The following is a 19,519-nucleotide window of genomic DNA, read 5'->3' as shown; positions in this document are numbered from 1 at the left end:
CCCCACACTACTTCCATAACTTTCTATCATCTCCTTATAATAATCACACATGTAACGAGAGTTCTGTGAAACTGTGGAAGAAAACATAGGCGAAGAAGAAATTCACAATCAGAAGCAGAGCCGTTTGTTCAGTATTGTTTTGTTTGACAATGTCGTTTGTTCTAATATCGAAGATGGCGAAGTTGAAGATTAACCATATACGACACACATTTAGTACCATGCAAAGAAGCACAACCGTTATGCCGGTGCTAAGTCAATTCTTGAATAATAGGTATATCGTCTCATCTCATCTATTCACAATGTTGTTAAATTTGTATCCTTTGTTTTTATTTCACTTAATGTATCAACAGGTTGATCGGAGACGAATTCAGTTCTGACGCCATCGACCACACTAGGTTGAAGAGAGAAGACTACAAGCTGACTATACACGACACCGTTTTCTCCCGGTGGCAGGCAATGTCTCTCTAAGTTCTCTAGTCTTGTTACATTGTTATGGTAGCTTTGGTCTTACTCTGTTTTCATATGCGCATTATGATAGCTGAGCATAAACTTAAACTGCATACACAGCCTCTCATAGGACTCAATGATTGGAAAGATTTCAATAATGGAAAAGAAGGTGTCCGTAAATACAGACATGAGGACTTACCCCCTAAACATTGTGCGGGTCTGTATGAGCTCGGTGTAGCTCTCATCAGTGATCAAAACCTAGACCAAAAGTTTGATCCTGATAAAGTTGCAGCTACATATCTAGGACAAAGTGTAGACGTTAGATCAAGACTCCAGGATTATGGAAGAAGCGGTGGTCATTTGCCCCTCGTTTTATTTGAAGACGCATTCTCGCAACAAGGCTCGATTTTATTTAGATATGCTCTGGTAATTATGTCAATTGTCATCTTATATTATCTCGTTACTTCTGCTAAGTGTATATATATAAATTTGATCCTAACTCTCATATGATTGGTAATGATCTGCTTTACTGTTGTGATTCATCAGATGAGATCTAAGTGGGAAGCTGCTGCAACAGAAGAGATGCTTTTGAGCAGATATAATTATCTATGGAATACATGCAGTAACGGGGAACGACGCCAGCTTGATTTACTTATGAGCAAGAGAAAGTCACAAGTGTTGGTTCCTTCTCTTCCAGACCAAGTTGTTACCAGAATCAAAGAAGAAACGAGTAATAGTAATATCCTCGGTTCAATACTCAAACAGATGAAACCATTTGGTTAACCGGAGCAAACTACTCTGTCTCTGTATTTAAAGCACGTATTAACCAAGATTGTTTTGGTTTTGATTGGTTTACCGAAGCAATCTTTTGTATCGGTTTAATTTACTAATCTAAAGAACCAGTGACGTGTTTCTTCTATTCAACAGTGAACAAAGTTTGGTAAGAAGAACTGTCGGCAGAATCACCACCGTCGATTATGAGAAATATGAATCTAATCTAACGGTCATCTATAAGATATAAAATCAACGGCTCCGATTTGTTTCTAGAAAGCACGTTTAAAACACGCCACGTGGACAATCATTATCTTTTAATCTATGGATTTAATTATTTAAAAAAATTTCGGCTACCATATTGGAAACATTAACAGGTGAGGGAGATAGAAATCGGAATCGTTAAGATGCCACCGGCCGGAGAACTCAGAGATCAATCTCCATCGAAGAATAACAATACACAATCTTCCGATACTCAGTCCGCAGATGCAGCGGCGGCGGCGGCAGCAGCGATATCTGCAGCAGCTGCAGATGCGGAGGCTGCTGGGTTATGGACACAGATCAAAGCGGAAGCTCGCCGTGACGCTGAGGCGGAGCCGGCTTTAGCCAGCTATCTCTACTCGACGATTCTTTCCCACTCTTCTCTCGAACGATCTATCTCGTTTCATCTAGGAAACAAGCTTTGCTCCTCGACGCTTTTATCAACGCTTTTGTACGATCTCTTCTTAAACACTTTCACCTCCGATCCTTCTCTACGTAACGCCACCGTCGCCGATCTGCGCGCCGCTCGTGTTCGTGATCCCGCTTGTATCTCGTTCTCTCATTGCCTCCTCAATTACAAAGGCTTCTTAGCGATTCAGGTGAAATCCCTAATTCGCGATTTGGTTTTTGTGAAATTAGTTGATCCTTCAATTAGGTACAATCTGCATCGTTTGATTTATGAATGGTGTTTTTTTAGTTAGATTGGTTTTGTTGAATTTGAATTCAGGCGCATCGTGTTTCACATAAGCTATGGACACAGACTCGGAAGCCATTAGCATTAGCACTACACTCAAGAATCTCTGATGTGTTCGCTGTTGATATACATCCAGCAGCGAAGATCGGAAAAGGGATACTTCTGGACCACGCAACGGGAGTTGTAATCGGAGAAACAGCTGTGATTGGGAACAATGTTTCGATCCTCCACCATGTGACACTCGGTGGAACTGGTAAAGCTTGTGGAGATAGACATCCTAAGATAGGTGACGGTTGTTTGATTGGAGCTGGAGCAACTATTCTTGGAAATGTGAAGATTGGTGCAGGAGCTAAAGTTGGTGCTGGTTCTGTAGTCTTGATCGACGTGCCGCCTCGTGGTACAGCGGTTGGGAATCCAGCTAGACTCGTTGGTGGAAAAGAGAAGCCGACGAGTCTTGATGAGGAATGTCCCGGAGAATCGATGGATCATACTTCATTCATCTCGGAATGGTCAGATTACATCATTTAAAAGATATTATTATGATTGTTTCTGTGTTCTTGAAAGGGCAAACCTTTCGACTATTCGCTTGTAGAGAGATGTAAGTGGTTCTATGAACTGTGAGTGAGCTTTGATGTATTTGTAATTTTACAAAACGTCTTAGGATGTCGATACAATAAATGGCCTTCTTCTACTTTGGATTCGGGTTTGGCTCCGATTTACAGTTATCTGCATCCATTTTAAGGGCTCTAGAAAGATCAAGGAGCACTGGACTTGTTCAGACTAAGCGAACTTCGCCTTGATGCCGGTTCACGAGGAGTTAGGTTTTGCTCAACCGTTAATAACCTTATGCATATCTCTGCTGTCAAAAGTTGAAGGACGATCAAATATCAAACTAATAGGTTTTGATCTGGTTATCCAAATAGTTCAGGATCAAGACTGCAAACCCCATTGAATCTCGATATACAGGAAGATTCATATTCTAAATAGTGAATCTAAGCATAAAGATCTCTCAAGTCTTGAAGGAACCAAAGAAGGTGCAAAATGAATTTATTACTTGAATCTGCAGAGTCCATCACAAAACAATTGTTACAATGTCACAACAACAGAACATTTTACATATGTATAAAAAATGAAATAATAAACAACATTTTGTGGCTTCTTAACAAGAGAACTGTCGTGTCTGCTGACTACAAAAGAATGTGTTATATATATAAGGATGGCTTGAATTGTTCCTCTTCCGTCTTCTTCTCGAATCTCCCTAGTGATTTGTTCTATATCTACAAAAGCCCTAAGATTTTCTCCTCAGCAATTAGAACCAATGAATAAGTAGCACACAAACTTAAGCCGCTGAGAGTCGGGTTTTGATAGGCTTAAGCTTTAATCCCATGCTTTCAGGAGAGAGAAGCTCAGGTGCAATACAAGAAGGGCTAAGAGGACTTCTAGGGCTCTCTGTGAAAAGACATGGTCTATATAATCCATAACCCATCAAGAAATATTCCATTGGGATCAACATTGCATGCGGTTGCTCCTCTGTTACCATTGAACCACAAGCCTGAACCTAAAATTTTTTCAAGAAAACATCGATAAGTAGCCAGAAAACCAAACATGTTTTGATATGTAGAGTAGGATTTGTTTTCTCAAACCTCAACCAAAGCACAGTATCCTCTATCCAAAGTTGCTGCCATGTGAACTGCTTCTGAGTAGAAGGGAGATTGATCTCCAATGAAGATAAGTGTCCTGCATTTTAGTTTCTTCAATCCACTTGAGATGTCAGGTCTCCTGCAAGAGTAAATGTTTTGGTTTGCATAAAGTTAAGAAAGGCAAGATTTGACACCATGAATGAATGCTGCTTAGGTAAAGGTTTTGAAGTGGTTGTTATGTTACCGATCAATGGCGTCAAGAAACCGCATAACGTTTACGCTTTGTCTCTCATCAAGCAGCTAAGAAAATTACCAAAAGTGAAAGGTATCAAATCACTGATATAGAGAGATCTATCTATTGACTAATCAGTAAAAACGAGAGTTAAACACTGACTCTTCTGCAAGCCTGTGCTATATCTGACTCTGGAATCTCGACGTTACCACGAACTTCCTGTAGCAAGTAGTTGCAACCGGTTTCAATAAGAGAAATGCAACAAGTGTAGTAGAGAGCAATGGTCACTGCAGTGAACATACCTTACTAAAATATCTCTGAAGCAAAAATTCCTTTACCACTCCACACATCCCGTAGTAATATAACAACTTTAAGATAACCTTGTTGTAAAACCATTCAGACCAAGACGGGGCCTTGCATAATGGTGAGACAAGAATCAAACCGAGAACACGTTCTCTATGTTTCATCTGAAATTTTTTAAAACATAGAACAGATTTATAAACACAAATGTTTGTCTGAAGCAACAGACTATGAGAAGAGAAAAACGAAAAGGAACATACCGCGAATAAGGTGAGGATGTAAGCACCTGCAGTCACACCCATACACATCACAACTCCAAGGCTGAACAAAAGCTTATACATTGTTAGTTCCAACATTTTCATTAACAGAAAAAAAGTTGAGAGAGTCAATCATTACCCGAAAAAGTTAAGAACTTCAAGAATCTGATCTGCCAAGTCATCAGCAGAAGGAGCTGAATCATTAGGACAAATCGGAGCAGCTCCTAACTGCAAGAACTCTTCGTGAAAATGCAAGAAAACAATGACAATCATGTGAGTAATCACGCCAAGCAAAGTAATAACCAAACTAACTTAAAAAAACGAACTAAAATATGGACCTCATGCCCAGGTGGACTGATATGATAAATGCAGAAGTTATGTAGCAGCAAAGAAGCTGCTTCAGGGCAGAAGAATAATCCTTGGAAGCATGACATATCTGAAGAATGAAGCAACAAAAACATTCATAAGTTTAGCAAAAGAGACCAAGGATCCTGTAATTTAGCCTCTAAAGATTCCTTAGACTTACGGTTAAGGGCCAAATCAGGATAAGTAATCAATGCTGGCTTTTCTCGGTCTCCATACACAATGACAGATACAACACCACTTGCAGTTTTGACACGATGCTCCTGAACACAAGAAACCAGCAAATTTTTTAACAAAAAGTAACATGAACACCAACAGAAAACTAAGCTTTATAAGTGGTAACCATACTGTCCATACACTATCTCATACCATTGTCTTCTCCATATTGTTAAAACATGTGTCTGTTTATCTCCAGTAAACAGTTAATCTATTTACTAAAGATAGGAATATGACAACTGACTTTAGGTGGAAAAGACATATTTATATGTAATACACAAAATGAAACAATCTCTGTTAAAGCTTTTTCCATGTGCAGCTTTTACTACTTTAAGGGCAAAAAAAACAAAATCAAAACTTCATCATCAACAACCAAAGAGGATGGCCTAATTCTAATCATTGTGATATTTTATAAAAAAAGGGAATGACAGTGTAAATAAAGATGAGCTAATATGAGTGTTAATGAGATAATAAAGAAGCATTAGTCTTATTAAACAATGGATTAAAGGTAGACAAAAACAGCTGGAGTTTTCTTTATTCTCATAATTTTATAAATAAAAAAGGCAATAAGACAAGAATATGGAATACAAAAGAAGAAGAAGATATCTTTGAATAGAGAAGAAGATCCCAAGAATAATCCCATCTGGAAAGAATCATAAAACAAAAAAAAAGAAGTTTCACAAATCCACAAGCAAAGAATTTTTCAAGAACCAATTTTTTCTTTTTGTTTTTCTCAAATGTGTGAAACATAATTGAAATCTTAATCAGAAAATGTATGTTCTTCTCCAAATCTACATAAAGATTAGATTTTAAGCAAGTTTAAGATAAACCCATAAACGAAAGTTTCGAACTTTGATTCGGATCCGATTTCAAGAAACCAAAAAAAAAAAACAACCGAGAAAGATTTGGAAATTGGAGAGTTAAAAAGAAGGGAATGAAAATGAAACCTTGCCACCAAGATAGATCGTTTCAACGTCGACGGAAACGGCGCCGTATGAGTCAGCCATTGGCAACAAAAGCTCCTCAGCTTCCGACGTCGCCGTCACCGTCGTCGTTTTATTAACAGCTGGGATAACAAAAAGCTTCTTCTTCTTCTTCTTCTCCCAACCTCTAGATTGTTTTTTGGCTTTTCTGTAGCTTATATACAAAGCGAATCCTTTTTTCTCTTTCTCTCTCCTCTCTCTCTCTCTCTCTCTTAAGACCTCTCTGGAAAAAGAAACGAATTTTTTTTTTTGTTTTTTTTTTCCTTCTTCGTTTAGTCTCTCTCTCTCTCTTAAATTTTGCCGTGATTTCTCCATAGACGCCGGTAGTCGTAACATGACACGCGAACGGTAAAAAAAAATTAATTTGGCTTTTATAAAAATGTAAAAAGATTTTTTTTTTCTTTTTTAAATATGAGGACAAGTTGAGGAAGGTGGGAAAAATTGGTTGCAAATTAATAACCGAAATTAAAAACTAAAACTGAATATAACTTTTTTATTATTTTCTAAAAATTGAAACAGAACGGATATACTGCATACAAAATAATTTTTCATTGATGCAATTTTAAATATTATTATGTCATATTTGTAAATTTTATTTAAATTAAAAACATACGTACATATAAAACCAGAAATTTCATCAAAATAAACCATACTAAATTTAATATACAAATGTTTTCAATATATTCCAAACTTTAATATAACTAATCACAATCAAATTCTTGTATTAACACATAACATTTTTTATGATAATTATTACTTTTATCAGTTACCAAGTAACTGGATTCACGAAAATAACTAATGTATAAATGAATTTGAATATAGTTAGAACATCCGGAAAAAAAAAACAAAATATTGGTTTTCAATGACGACGCACAAATTTTGGTTTCAAATTCAAAATGGTGTTAGTAAGGCCTTATTTAGTTGGATTCATACCTACAACTTCATCAAAATCTTTATTTTTTATAATCTATTTTAGTCAGTAAACTTCTTGTCTTTATTTAATCATCTTTCTTCTTCGTAATAAAAAGTTTCATTTTAGATTATATAAACATATTTTTGGAGTCCCTAAATAAGTTATTAAGTTATTGACATGATCAATAGGCCTACCATAATTGGATACAAAAAACCAATCATTGGCGAGGTCAGTTTCAGGAAGATCAGTTTCGTTAGATAACAAAAACAACGATTTGATACCCTTGCTAAAACCCCAATTATAAATAATTTGTTTTTTTTTTCAAAATCAATTTGTTCCTTTATTTATTATTAACTCTTTGCATTGTAATCATATAAAACCATTAATCTAATAAATGCAGAAGTTAAAACATACTTTTGGAATTTAAATTCATGGTTTGAAAAAAAATTAACAAAAAAGTTCAAATTTATCATAATTAAAAACACAAAAATATCAAATTTAGGATAATTATAATCAGTACTTATAAATAGGCCTGGACAAATTTAACCGAATCCGAAACCCGAACCCGACCCGAAATAAGCAGTTCGGTTTGGATTCGGGTGGTATTAAATACCCGATCAGATTTAGTTTCTTTAAAATTCGGATACCCGATCGGGTTAGGGTATTACCCGATATCCGAAGTAGATCCGAATCAACCCGAAATAAATACAAAATTGCATCTAAGTGGATTTGAACCTAGTACTTTAGACATTAATTGATGCATCATAAACCATTTTGCTATCTTGATTATTCTGTCATAGTATAAAAACATGAAGTATTTATATCTATTCATATATTCTAAAATTGACTTTTTTTTTTCTTTCTCAATCAACAGAATCGATAATTGTTTTATTTTTTTCCATACCCAGATCAATTTTACTAGAAACATGACAATTAAATCTAAAAAAAAAGAGTGATACTTTGTGGGGTTTGAGGAGTGAGTGAGGTTGGAAGATAAATATGAATCATAACATATAATTTGCTATAAATATTGTTAGTGTTGGTAGAGAATGTAAATGATTTGATTATTGAAGTGGTGGTAATGGATAAACAAAATTAGGAGTTTTGGCTGAAAAAAAGAAAGATGAAGAAAAAGGAGACAAGAAGAGGGATGTAGAAAGTTTTTTTTTTTTTTTTAATGAATTCGGGTAAATCCGAAATTACCCGAACCCAAAGCCAAATTACCCGAACCCGACCCGATATCATAAAATACCCGATCGGGTTTTATATCCGAAAATCTGAACCCGATCGAATACCCGAATGCCCAAGGATACTTGTAAAGAATTTTTGAAAACTTTTGAATATATTTTCTTATTCCTGGAAAAAGAATTATTTTTATCAAACAATTTAGCTTAGAATGTGATAAAAAAAAGACTTCAAAACTTTGAATATATTTTCTTTTTACAGACGAAGAAAATATGTTTATCAAAAAATTTAGCTAAGAGAATGTGATATAAAAACTTGAAAAACATATGGGGCGTTCCGAAAATCAAAGTCGGGACCTTTCACACCCAAAGGGAGAATCATACCACTAGACCAAACACCCTCATTTGAACATGTTTTAAATATAAAAAATATATTCGACAAGAGAAAGCTGAATTAGGTCTTTCATTTTGGGCCTTTAACGGGCCTTGCTAAAAAGTCACGTGCGGATCATGTGGTGTGTATTTCTCCATCTGCAATGCTCTCATAACATTTACATAAAAAGAGCCCTAAAAGCTGACTAACTGTGTATCATCATCGCTCTCTCCGCATTTTCCCCATTAACCCTCCAATTTTCCCGCCTTAGTCTCACTCTCTTCCCGCCTTAGTCTCGCCGGAGAATCCATGGTTCAGAAGAAGCAAGCCGCCGCCGGTCCATGTACCGAGCCTAAGAAGCGTCTTCGTGTCGGTTTTTCTCCCGCCGGTAAGTCATTTTTGTTCTTGTGTTTTTTTTTTTTTTTCCTGTTCTCGCGATTACCCCACTTGCGTAGCTCTGATTTCGTATTTTTTTCTTCAATCCGTTTCTTATGTGCAGATACTGGTGTGGAGGCTAACGAGTGCATCGAAATTTATCTCGGTGCGTATTTTGATTTTGGATCATTTGAGTTTGATTTTTGGGGATATAGCTTCGTACGGAAATTAGGGTTTCGTTTCCTGCTTTCGAATTCTGTGTTTGGTTTTTGCGACGAAGTTTGTTGCAATTCGTATATGAAATGGGTGTAATATTCGTTATTAGAACATCATGAGACGAATTGTTGTGATTTAGTCACTTGCTCTGTGTCATATCAAAGTACTCAAATTGGTATCAATTGGTAGTTCTCTGATGTTGAACATGTAGAGCAGATCTATATACTGAGGTTTTTTGTTTTTTTTTTTTTTTTAATTTATGTGTGAAGCTTCTTTAAGATTTGTTTGTTGTTACATAAGTTTTGATGTTTGTTTTTGTGATGGGTGATTTTCTAGTTTCTAGCAAAGAGGAAGTTGATTCCCCTGATATTTCGTGCGTGAAGCCAGTTGACTTGAATGATTTCATTGATGGAGATGGCAAGATATATGGTTACCAAGGTTTGAAGGTAATGTGGATCTACCATGAAAATTATTTTGCTCTTTCTTGTATTTCTGGTTTCGATTGTTGTAATTCTGTTCTGACATAATCTGGCTGACGATTTCATTTTGATTCAGATAAATGTGTGGATCAATAGCATCTCATTACATTCATATGCTGATATTACATACCAGAGCACAACCAACGTAAGTCTTGATTCTATATGTTGGATTGTTTTTTATATGGCTTTCTTAGAATGAAACTAATCTTGGAGCATCATTATCATGTTATCTTTTGATATGTGTTTCAAGGGAGACAAAGGCATCACGGACCTGAAATCTGCTTTACAGGTACCAATCAACTTTGATGTCTCATCTCATCTGAGAATACCTGCTTTTTTTTTTATGCTTTCCTTTTACTAACTCTGATTGTCTGCTTCTTTCAACCCAGAACATATTTGCTGAGACCATTGTTGATAACAAGGAAGAATTTCTGCAAACCTTTTCAACACAGAGAGATTTTATCAGGTGCATACTTGCTGGATACTTTTATACTAGCTTGAACTTGTTCCCAAATTATTTAAGATAGGTTTCTCTTTATAGTCTCTGTATAATGTTGGAAATTTTCATTGATTGTTCTAGAAATATGGTCTCGGATGGCGTGGTAATGCAATCTGGAGCGACAGATGGAAGCAGCAACAATGCTGAAGTGGTTTCTGCAGATCTCCAGGTAGGTTTTGCTTGATATTTTTCATCTATCGTATAATCAATAACTTTGAGCAGATTAGTTTGAGATGCTTCATCAGCTGTGAGCTGCAAAATTTTAATGAAAGAAATTATGGTTGATTATCCTCAGGTTATACGGATGCAAATTGGTTCTCCAAATGCTGGACTCCTCTATAGCCGATTGGTACCTCTTGTTCTTCTTTTTGTTGATGGTATACACCCATCCACCCTTGCTCTTTCAAATTATCTTGAAACTTTTTTTTCCCTCTAGTTGGTTCTAACAATACATTGGTCCATTCTTTTTGATCAGGCAGCAACCCGATTGATGTCACTGATCCTGACTGGCATTTATATCTCTTAATTGAAAAGAAAGAGGACAAGGAAGATCCTTTGTATCGAATTGTGGGCTTTACTGCTATCTATAAATTCTTTCGTTATCCCGACAGGTTACGGATGCGACTCAGCCAGGTATAATAATATATAAAGCTCTATTTATCTCAATCCTTCTTGCAGTCATATTGATTTGACTGTTTGTACCTTTTCTTTGGATTTCAGATCCTGGTCTTACCGTCCTTCCAAGGAAAAGGACTCGGAACCTATCTCATGGAGGTAGTTAACAATGTGGCTGTAGCAGAAAATGTTTACGATTTGACAGTGGAAGAGCCATCTGAAAAGTTCCAACACATTCGCACTTGCGTCGACATTAACCGCTTGCTCACTTTCGATCCAATCAAACCAGCAATTGATTCAGCTGTTCAGACTCTCACAAAAGGAAAACTCTCGAAGCGAGCTCAGATACCTCGATTCACCCCACCTTTGAACGCCATCGAGAAAGTCCGAGAATCTCTGAAGATCAACAAGAAACATTTTCTCAATTGCTGGGAGATTTTGATTTATCTTGCACTTGATCCTATCGACAAGTACATGGAAGATTACACATCTGTCATCACGAACCATGTGAGAAGCGACATCCTGGGAAAAGATATAGAAACTCCAAAGAAACAGGTCGTTGATGTTCCAAGCGAGTACGAGCCTGAAACATCGTTTGTGGTTTTCAAATCTCTCAATGGAGAAGAAGGTAATACCAATGTTCAAGTTGATGAAAACAAACCAGATCAAGAGCAGCAGCTGAAGCAACTGGTTGATGAAAGGATTCGTGAGATCAAGTTGGTTGCTGAGAAAGTCTCTAAGGTTTGTCCAAAGGCGTGAGATCAATCAGAACACTTTGTGAGAGTGTTTTCTTATCAGAAGCTTTTTGTTGAATGATCAAAACTATATGTGATCTTCAGAAAGACAAACCTGTTTGTATTCGTTTTGTAGTGGAGGAGTGTTGAGTAAACGAATGTACTTCCGGTTTAGTGGTTTCGTCCGGTTATATTATTATTGGTACAATTTACATCGTTACCACGTAAATTGCGGTTCAATTAAGACTGTCGACGATAATTGGAATATTCCGATCGAATTTTAGCAAAAACTGGAATTCTGGTTTAGGAAACCAATGCTGGTCGTATTAAAATTACCGGGCGAACCGGTTGTGAAGACCAAAAAATAAACATAAGAAGAACAAATCTCGAAGGTGGGACTAATTGTGCCGTCTCCAAAGGGAGAAGAATTTGTTTTGTGTTCTGTTTTGATAAACAAATTTGATTTTGACAGAGTGAGGCAGGCAGAGAGAGAGAGAGATGGATTTGATTGCGGGAGAGAGCTCGAAGAAGGTCTTGAGGAAACATGGATTCAGGTCGCTGAAACTGATGAGTGTGGACATGGAACAAGAACTCGGTAACGAGCCTGAGCCTTTTGGTGCTGATTATGGAAGACTCGATAATGGTCTTGTCTACTATGTTCGTCGAAACTCAAAACCAAGGATGAGAGCTGCTCTAGCTCTCGCCGTTAAAGTCGGGTAGCTCTTCTTCTTCTTCTTCTTCTTCGATTTTGACGACATTTGAATTTGATTTGTTTCTTCGTTGATGAATTGAATTTACTGTTTATTGAGTTTTTCTCGCTGAGTTTTAGGGTTCTCTCTTTGGTTCTGAGTCGAATTGTTGATTTATTTGGTCACTGTGCAGTGTTGATCTAACTTTGATTTGATTTGTGACTTTTTTTTATGAACAGATTTGTGACATGCATTCATATATTCGTAGTGTATGAGCATAAGAGAGAACTGGGATGAAGTTTAGTTGAATGATGCAATGTTTTGATTACGCGTTAAATGATGCTGACACAGTTTTTGGTTTATTGGCAGTTCAGTTTTGGAAGAGGAGGATCAGCGTGGTGTTGCTCATATTGTAGAGCATCTTGCATTTAGTGCGACAACGAGATATACAAACCATGATATTGTCAAGTTCTTAGAGAGCGTCGGAGCAGAGTTTGGGCCCTGTCAAAACGCAATGACCACAGCGGATGAGACTATCTATGAATTGTTTGTCCCCGTTGATAAGCCTGAATTGTTATCACAGGCTATTTCCATTTTAGCAGAGTTCAGCTCCGAGGTAATGTCTCTGTGACTCTGTCTCATCCATTTCTTTTTGTTTCATTGTTTTTTTGTCTGTCTGAAATCTGTACTCGGTTTGTTTAGATTCGAGTCTCGAAGGAAGATTTGGACAAAGAAAGAGGTGCTGTTATGGAAGAATACCGAGGGAATCGGAATGCTACCGGAAGGATGCAAGATTCACATTGGCAGCTGATGATGGAAGGTTCAAAGGTATGTGATGTCTATTGTTAGTCATTTTTGCAGTTTAAGAGAGACTTCAATGTGTTCTTAAATAAGACTTTCATTTGACTGCAGTATGCTGAACGTTTACCTATTGGGTTGGAGAAAGTGATTCGATCTGTTCCTGCTGCAACTGTGAAGCAATTTTACCAGAAGTGGTATCATTTATGCAATATGGCAGTTGTGGCTGTTGGAGATTTTCCAGATACAAAGGTATTACTATTTTCATTTATGACTGTGATATCACTTTTGTTCCTTGGCTATTCAAGCATTTATGATTATGTTGTAAGGTCGGAATTTGTTGACAATCCTTGTTTCTAGACTGTAGTTGATTTGATAAAGACGCATTTTGAGGATAAGAGATCAAGTAGCGAGCCTCCACATATACCAGTGTTTCCTGTTCCTTCTCATGAAGAGACAAGATTTTCGTGCTTTGTCGAGTCAGAGGCAGCTGGGGTTAGTCAAATTTAACTCTCTGAACGTCTTCCATATTAGCATGATGTCAATTTTCTAACTGCTAAGCTTCTTTTGTGGTCTTTGGCTTGTAGTCTGCAGTAATGATTAGCTATAAGATGCCTATAAGTGATCTGAAGACAGTGAAAGATTATAGGGATATGCTTGCAGAGTCAATGTTTCTACATGCTCTTAACCAGAGACTATTCAAAATATCTCGTAGAAAGGACCCTCCATTTTTTGCGTGTTCTGTGGCTGCTGATGTCCTGGTGAGCCCATTGAAGGCTTATATAATGAGTTCTTCTTGTAAAGAGAAAGGAACTCTTGCATCTCTAGAGTCTATGCTTCTCGAGGTCTTTTCTCCTTTCCCTCTTTTCCAATTTTTTTTTTCACTTTCTTCTTCCACCCCTTCATTGGTTCTCTTGTGTGTTTAGGTTGCTAGGGTACGCCTTCATGGGTTCTCGGAGCGTGAAATATCTGTTGTTCGGGCTCTCATGATGTCGGAGATTGAATCTGCTTATCTGGAACGTGATCAGGTCCAATCAACGAGCTTGAGGGATGAATATATACAGGTACAATCAATGATGAACTTTGATACTCAGCATTCTGTCTTTCCCCTCTACAAAAATCTTGTTTAAACATGTTTTTCATCTTGCAGCATTTCCTTCACAAGGAACCTGTTATTGGGATTGAATACGAGGCACAACTTCAGAAGACTCTTCTACCCCGTGAGAACATGCATACTCTGCTCATAGAGTGTAGTCAGTATAGTTTTGTTATATAAGTCGTGTAAATTATATTGGTTCCTCTTTGATGCAGAAATATCAGCGTCAGATGTAGCCAGATACTCCGAAAAGTTAAGAACATCATGTGGTTGTGTGATCAAGACAATGGAACCTAGATCTGCTGCTACGATTGATGATTTGAGAAATGTTGTCTCAAAGGTTAATAGTCTTGAAGAAGAAAAGATGATTGCTCCATGGGATGAGGAAAAGATTCCAGAAGAAGTTGTCAATGAGAAGCCAACTCCAGGGTAAGCTCTGAATTATATAACTTCTTTACTTTTGGATATTGGTTGACAAGAAATGACCAAGGTCACCCGCACGTTATAGCTTCTTTACTTTTGGATATTGGTTCTATTGACTGTAGTTTTCAGAGATTGTCTTGGTCGTGAACAGAGATCCTAAAAAGTTAAAATCTTTGTGCTTCCTCGAGAGCTGACTTGTTATGAGGATTTTTTGAAGAAACATAATAAGATCCTATAAGTCTTTTTAGTAAACTAAATGACTCTTTGTTAAACTAAAAGTAGGCAGAGCTTAACTGACATGCATATATTATTTTTCATTTCTTATTTTCTCATCTGTCACTAATATTTAATGAAGGGAGGTTACTCACCAGCTTGAATATCCAGAAGTTGGGGTTACAGAATTGACATTATCAAATGGAATGCAAGTTTGCTACAAGTCTACAGACTTCTTGGACGATCAGGTGCAAATATTAACTGACATTACAGTAGTTTGGAATCAGCATGTGTGTGTATATGCTTATGCATAGATGGCAATGGATTAAGCTCTGAGCTTCTTCTTTTGCTTATTGTTCCATAACTTCATTATTGGCCCTTTTCCCCTTGCAGGTTCTTTTTACCGGGTTCTCATATGGAGGACTATCTGAACTCCCTGAGAGTGATTACATTTCATGTTCAATGGGATCAACAATTGCTGGTGAAATTGGTATGTTTGGTTATAAGCCATCAATGCTTATGGATATGCTTGCTGGTAAGAGAGTTGAAGTTAGCGCAAGACTCGGACCGTATATGAGAACCTTTTCGTGTGATTGTTCACCCACAGACCTTGAAACTGCTTTGCAGGTTTGCCTTCTTTCTCCAGATGAACGTGTTATTTCTAAGTTCTTCCAAGTTGATCTCAGACTTGTTACTAACATATTTAGCTGAAACCTCGACAGTAGACATCATTAAGACATTAACTATGACCTCTTCGATTTATACTTCATTAACCATAACATATTTGGCTGAAACCTACTGAACTCTATGAAACCTACAGTAGATTTCATTAACATATTTGCTAACATCGAAATGATATAACTTGAAAATATTGTGCATCCTAACATGTTTTGCATTCTTCTTTTTCCTCTACTAATATTTCGACTCTCATTGGATTGTATTTGCATTATCTTGGCCGTAGAGTTGAACTTGATTATACATCTTTGCAGCTTGTTTATCAACTTTTTACTACAAACGTGATGCCACAAGAAGAAGAGGTTGGAATAGTAATGCAAATGGCAGAAGAAGCAGTCCGTGCTCGGGAAAGAGACCCATACACTGTCTTTGCCAATAGAGTAAAGGAACTCAATTATGGAAATTCTTATTTCTTTAGGGTAACGATATCTTCCTTCTTTTTTTTTCAAAATGACTAATTATTTCTTGGTTAACGCACAACTTGATTCTAACCCCTAGTCTCTGATGTGTAGCCGATTCGGATTAGTGAACTCAGGAAGGTTGACCCTTTAAAGGCTTGCGAATACTTCAACAGTTGCTTTAGGGATCCATCAACTTTCACAGTCGTGATTGTAGGGAACCTTGATCCCACTATCGCGCTTCCTCTAATTCTTCAGTATTTGGTAAGTTAGATCACATCACTGGTCATACATAAAGTAAGCTCGGAATAATTGACTACTTTCTTGCACTCACTTTATGCAGGGTGGAATACCTAAGCCTCCTCAACCAGTTCTCAATTTCAACCGTGATGACCTCAAGGGCTTACCATTCACTTTCCCTACGAAGATAACAAGGTAAGATTTATATTAATTTAATCATACATTGACCAAACAGAGACAATGATACTCTGTGTATTTCCACTGATAATTACACATTTAACTTTAACCTTGGAAATATTACAGAGAATTTGTACGAAGTCCAATGGTTGAAGCCCAGTGTTCAGTCCAGTTGTGCTTTCCTGTGCAGTTAACAAATGGAACAATGGTAAGGGACTCTGCTTTATCATCTGAACCTAGCCTGCGTTGGTTACACTAATGACAATTTTCTTCTTGTCTTTACGAAGACGATTTCAAAATACAATTGCTTCATACCGTTAATATTTATGATAGATCGAAGAAATCCACTGTATCGGCTTTTTAGGCAAACTTCTAGAGACCAAGATAATCCAGTTTCTCAGGTTCACGCATGGCCAGGTATAGTCTGCTCTTTGCGTTAGTTTTGTATGATGATCACACCAAACCTTTAGTGACCTAAGCTACCTATTAAGCAGATATATTCTGCTGAAGTCTCAGTCTTTCTTGGCGGGAATAAACCTTCTAGAACTGCAGATTTGCGGGGTGACATCAGCGTAAACTTTTCCTGTGATCCAGAAATCTCCTCTAAACTGGTATGTCCATTTTTCTCACACGATTGACAATGGTTTCTCTATATCTTTGGCTGCCTTTTGGTCACGAAAGCCACCTCTTTGTCTTTCAGGTTGATTTAGCCTTGGAAGAAATTGTACGGCTTCAAGAGGAAGGCCCTTCGCAGGAAGACATTTCAGCTATCCTTGAAATCGAACAAAGAGCTCACGAAAACGGCCTGCAGGTTTGTTAGTTTTTGCCAAATCCATCACAGACAAAAACCATATTTTGCTGCTGAAACAAAACGGATTTTCTTTTCTGTTCAGGAAAACTATTACTGGTTAGACAGGATTCTACGTGGATACCAATCAAGGGTCTACGCTGGCGATTTGGGCGCCTCTTGCAAGGTCAGTTACTTTCAATGCTCAATAGCTGTTGTCGTTCTTAATATACAGTCTTATACATAACGGGAAGAAACTTCTCTATGGTTTTCAGATTTTAGAAGAAGGGCGTTTGCGAATGAGAGAGTCACTTGCACCACAAACAGCGCAAGCTGCATTACAGCGAATCCTTCCTCACCCTTGCAAGAAACAGTACACTGCTGTTATTCTCATGCCGCAGAGATCTCGTTTTGGATTTCTTTCATCTATCTTTGCTTCACGGTCCGAGACTCCTTACATCCGTGACACCAAGGTCAGTGTTTAGTTGTTCTTTCTTTTGTCTCCAATCCATAGATGTAATTTTGCAATCATTATAATATAAATCGTGTCTCTTTGGTTACCAGATTTTGGCGGGCATTGCGAGTTTGGCTGTTCTTGTTTTTGGCATCTGGAGATACTCTCGCAAGTAAAAGTCTGTTCTCTCCTTCTGTTTTGTTTTTGTATTGTTTATTTTTTCGATTTGCTGATTTTTTGAACCTCAAGATTTCAGAGCTTTAGATGTATCAATGAACCTCACCGTTTATTATGTATGTTTACATTATTTTTACAAGGAATATAGAAAGACATATTTATTTATTTTGCTACATTTGTGCCATGACTCCCATAGTTTTCCGACTTTTTGGTCTATGCATTAAGACAGGAATAGGCTAAATCCTTCTCTTCAGCTAGCTCTCGTGCAGAGTCATCCATTTTCTCCCTTGAAAACTCGTCTATACTGAGTCCTTGTACGATCTTCCAACTCCCTTTCTCACAGATAACCGGGAACGAGTAAACCAAACCAGGTGGTATACCGTATGAGCCATCAGAACAAACACCCATAGAAACCCAAGTTCCTTTAGGGGTTCCAAGGAACCAATCACGAATATGGTCACAAGCTGCGCTAGCAGCGGATAAAGCACTTGATTGTCTCCGTGCTCTTAAAACGGCTGCACCGCGTTGCTGAACTTCCGCAATAAACTCGTTCTTCAGCCAGTTTTGATCTGTGACAAGTTCTTTTATCGGTCTATCTCCAGCTTGTGTAGAGACCGTTACGTGATTGCTGTCGGGATATTGAGTTGAAGAATGGTTTCCCCAAACGATCACGTTCTTCACACTGCTCACAGGAACACTTAGCTTATCTGCAAGCTGAGCTAGAGCTCGATTATGGTCGAGACGTGTAAGGCAAGTGATATTTTCTTCCGGGATCGATGGTGCAAACTCTTTTAAAATCAGAGCGTTTGTGTTTGCAGGGTTTGCTACAACAAGAACCTTGCAATCCTCTGATGCATAATTCTCTAAAGCCGAAGCTTGAGCTTTATATATCACTACATTTTTCGACATCACATCTTTTCTCTCCATGCCTGCCATCCTTGGGTATCCGCCGATCATTATGGCGATATTCACATCTTTACAAGCTTCAACAACATTAGTTGTCGCGATAACGCCTTTGAGAAGAGGGAAGGCTGAATCTTGAAGCTCCATTTTCAGAGCTTCCAGTGATCTTGAAGTTGGTTCTATATCGAGTAAATGCAGAATCATGGGTTGATCTGGACCTAGCATCATACCTCTTGCAATCATTGGAGCAATTGCATATCCTATGTTTCCTGTTCAATAGAAAGTTTGCAATTACAATTATGAACAAACTACATATAACCGAACCAAACCAAAGAACTTGGTTGTGGAGACATTATTTACCTGCTGCACCGGTAATCAAAACCCTAATGGGATCTTGCTCAATGTTTAACAAATTACACATGTAAATTATCATTTTCCATGACAAAGCAACACAAGATAATAGAACCAAAGCTTTCTGAATCACAGAAGTATAATCAATTCCTTCTATAACGAAATCCATTTTTATATTTTTTTCCAGTTGTAAAATATAATCAAGCAAACGAATGGGTGTTCATGTTTCTCCAAAGTTCAATTTATAAAGCTAGAAGAAAAAAACCAAGAAGACATAAGGAATCTATGAAAAGCTTCTAAGAGGACATAACCTGATACTTACAAAACTTCATCGTACAAACTCTCAAGTCTTAAGTCATACAACAACAACAACAAGGAATCTCAATCTATGAAGAGATCCTCAAAACTTCTTTTGTTACTCGTACGGATGTTTACGGTTTCGGATCAATTTTTTTCGGTTTTTGGTTTTACCGGTTAGTCCAAACCAACCAGTTTATAAATTCGATTAAACTATATTTTGGGCCTT

The 19,519-nt window shown here is 37.4% G+C and overlaps 6 protein-coding genes across 12 annotated transcripts; 4 read left to right on the top strand and 2 right to left on the bottom strand.

Annotated features, from left to right (window-relative positions):
- Positions 1-149: 149 nt before the first annotated feature.
- LOC104726221 (protein EFFECTOR OF TRANSCRIPTION 3-like) lies at positions 150-1,360 on the top strand. Its single transcript, XM_010445026.2, has 4 exons — positions 150-271; positions 351-453; positions 568-873; positions 1,006-1,360. Exons 1-4 carry the CDS (start codon positions 150-152, stop codon positions 1,228-1,230), a joined length of 756 nt encoding a protein of 251 aa, XP_010443328.1. The 3' UTR covers positions 1,231-1,360.
- A 134-nt stretch (positions 1,361-1,494) lies between these two features.
- LOC104726220 (serine acetyltransferase 5) lies at positions 1,495-2,866 on the top strand. Its single transcript, XM_010445025.3, has 2 exons — positions 1,495-2,078; positions 2,207-2,866. The coding sequence occupies exons 1-2, from the start codon at positions 1,626-1,628 to the stop codon at positions 2,699-2,701; spliced, it is 948 nt and encodes a 315-aa protein (XP_010443327.1). The 5' UTR covers positions 1,495-1,625; the 3' UTR covers positions 2,702-2,866.
- Positions 2,867-3,206: 340 nt separating this feature from the next.
- Positions 3,207-6,588, bottom strand: LOC104726218 (protein NDL1). Of its 2 annotated transcripts, XM_087474058.1 has the most exons (11): positions 6,129-6,246; positions 5,335-5,424; positions 5,129-5,228; positions 4,941-5,038; positions 4,742-4,830; positions 4,606-4,666; positions 4,348-4,512; positions 4,208-4,264; positions 4,058-4,113; positions 3,817-3,952; positions 3,207-3,731 (listed from the first exon to the last, which is right to left on the bottom strand). In XM_087474058.1, exons 2-11 carry the CDS (start codon positions 5,347-5,349, stop codon positions 3,513-3,515), a joined length of 996 nt encoding a protein of 331 aa, XP_087330184.1. In that variant the 5' UTR covers positions 5,350-5,424; positions 6,129-6,246; the 3' UTR covers positions 3,207-3,512. The 2 variants fall into 2 exon arrangements, with proteins under 2 accessions (XP_087330184.1, XP_010443325.2); XM_010445023.3 differs by lacking the exon at positions 5,335-5,424 and having other exon boundaries at positions 6,129-6,588.
- A 2,211-nt stretch (positions 6,589-8,799) lies between these two features.
- Positions 8,800-11,781, top strand: LOC104761736 (histone acetyltransferase type B catalytic subunit). The gene is made up of 10 exons (XM_087474055.1): positions 8,800-9,022; positions 9,134-9,175; positions 9,562-9,671; positions 9,781-9,849; positions 9,955-9,993; positions 10,094-10,170; positions 10,285-10,372; positions 10,499-10,580; positions 10,679-10,836; positions 10,924-11,781. Exons 1-10 carry the CDS (start codon positions 8,944-8,946, stop codon positions 11,575-11,577), a joined length of 1,398 nt encoding a protein of 465 aa, XP_087330181.1. The 5' UTR covers positions 8,800-8,943; the 3' UTR covers positions 11,578-11,781.
- An 84-nt stretch (positions 11,782-11,865) lies between these two features.
- On the top strand, positions 11,866-17,904 carry LOC104726216 (zinc protease PQQL-like). 6 transcript variants are annotated; one of them, XM_010445020.2, is made up of 21 exons: positions 11,866-12,268; positions 12,611-12,857; positions 12,944-13,069; positions 13,154-13,291; positions 13,400-13,534; positions 13,627-13,884; positions 13,966-14,103; positions 14,190-14,259; positions 14,351-14,564; positions 14,914-15,019; positions 15,165-15,398; positions 15,761-15,925; positions 16,019-16,168; positions 16,248-16,339; positions 16,448-16,529; positions 16,655-16,738; positions 16,816-16,932; positions 17,022-17,132; positions 17,215-17,295; positions 17,384-17,581; positions 17,673-17,904. In XM_010445020.2, the coding sequence occupies exons 1-21, from the start codon at positions 12,051-12,053 to the stop codon at positions 17,736-17,738; spliced, it is 3,030 nt and encodes a 1,009-aa protein (XP_010443322.1). In that variant the 5' UTR covers positions 11,866-12,050; the 3' UTR covers positions 17,739-17,904. The 6 variants fall into 6 exon arrangements, 4 of the variants coding, with proteins under 4 accessions (XP_010443322.1, XP_010443323.1, XP_087330179.1 ...); XR_015571828.1 differs by having other exon boundaries at positions 11,908-12,268; positions 16,609-16,738; XM_010445021.2 differs by having other exon boundaries at positions 11,947-12,268; positions 12,616-12,857.
- Positions 17,830-19,323, bottom strand: LOC104726217 (malate dehydrogenase 3, cytoplasmic). The gene is made up of 2 exons (XM_010445022.3): positions 19,003-19,323; positions 17,830-18,911 (listed from the first exon to the last, which is right to left on the bottom strand). The coding sequence occupies exons 1-2, from the start codon at positions 19,160-19,162 to the stop codon at positions 17,953-17,955; spliced, it is 1,119 nt and encodes a 372-aa protein (XP_010443324.1). The 5' UTR covers positions 19,163-19,323; the 3' UTR covers positions 17,830-17,952.
- Between the last annotated feature and the right edge of the window lie 196 nt (positions 19,324-19,519).

This window comes from Camelina sativa, chromosome 11, assembly GCF_030686135.1.
Source record: "Camelina sativa cultivar CO46 ecotype springtype chromosome 11, ASM3068613v1".
Classification (NCBI taxonomy): domain Eukaryota; kingdom Viridiplantae; phylum Streptophyta; class Magnoliopsida; order Brassicales; family Brassicaceae; genus Camelina; species Camelina sativa.
This window is presented reverse-complemented; position numbering and strand designations above follow the sequence as displayed.

Bases quoted from the DNA above. Each gene is read 5' to 3' on its own strand.
- LOC104726221 (XM_010445026.2), top strand. From the start codon at position 150: ATGTCGTTTGTTCTAATATCGAAGATGGCGAAGTTGAAGATTAACCAT. The intron at 454-567 runs GCAATGTCTCTC...CTGCATACACAG, and splicing joins CCGTTTTCTCCCGGTGGCAG to CCTCTCATAGGACTCAATGA. The intron at 874-1,005 runs GTAATTATGTCA...ATGAGATCTAAG, and splicing joins TTTTATTTAGATATGCTCTG to TGGGAAGCTGCTGCAACAGA.
- LOC104726220 (XM_010445025.3), top strand. From the start codon at position 1,626: ATGCCACCGGCCGGAGAACTCAGAGATCAATCTCCATCGAAGAATAAC. The intron at 2,079-2,206 runs GTGAAATCCCTA...ATTTGAATTCAG, and splicing joins AAGGCTTCTTAGCGATTCAG to GCGCATCGTGTTTCACATAA.
- LOC104726218 (XM_010445023.3), bottom strand. From the start codon at position 6,500: ATGTTACGACTACCGGCGTCTATGGAGAAATCACGGCAAAATTTAAGA. The intron at 4,667-4,741 runs GTAATGATTGAC...GCTTTTGTTCAG, and splicing joins GAAGTTCTTAACTTTTTCGG to CCTTGGAGTTGTGATGTGTA. The intron at 3,732-3,816 runs GTTTGAGAAAAC...AAAAAATTTTAG, and splicing joins GATACTGTGCTTTGGTTGAG to GTTCAGGCTTGTGGTTCAAT.
- LOC104761736 (XM_087474055.1), top strand. From the start codon at position 8,944: ATGGTTCAGAAGAAGCAAGCCGCCGCCGGTCCATGTACCGAGCCTAAG. The intron at 9,850-9,954 runs GTAAGTCTTGAT...ATGTGTTTCAAG, and splicing joins CATACCAGAGCACAACCAAC to GGAGACAAAGGCATCACGGA. The intron at 9,994-10,093 runs GTACCAATCAAC...CTTTCAACCCAG, and splicing joins ACCTGAAATCTGCTTTACAG to AACATATTTGCTGAGACCAT.
- LOC104726216 (XM_010445020.2), top strand. From the start codon at position 12,051: ATGGATTTGATTGCGGGAGAGAGCTCGAAGAAGGTCTTGAGGAAACAT. The intron at 16,530-16,654 runs GTAAGGGACTCT...TATTTATGATAG, and splicing joins AGTTAACAAATGGAACAATG to ATCGAAGAAATCCACTGTAT. The intron at 17,296-17,383 runs GTCAGTTACTTT...TATGGTTTTCAG, and splicing joins ATTTGGGCGCCTCTTGCAAG to ATTTTAGAAGAAGGGCGTTT.
- LOC104726217 (XM_010445022.3), bottom strand. From the start codon at position 19,162: ATGGATTTCGTTATAGAAGGAATTGATTATACTTCTGTGATTCAGAAA. The intron at 18,912-19,002 runs GTAAATAATGTC...TCTATTGAACAG, and splicing joins TTTGATTACCGGTGCAGCAG to GAAACATAGGATATGCAATT.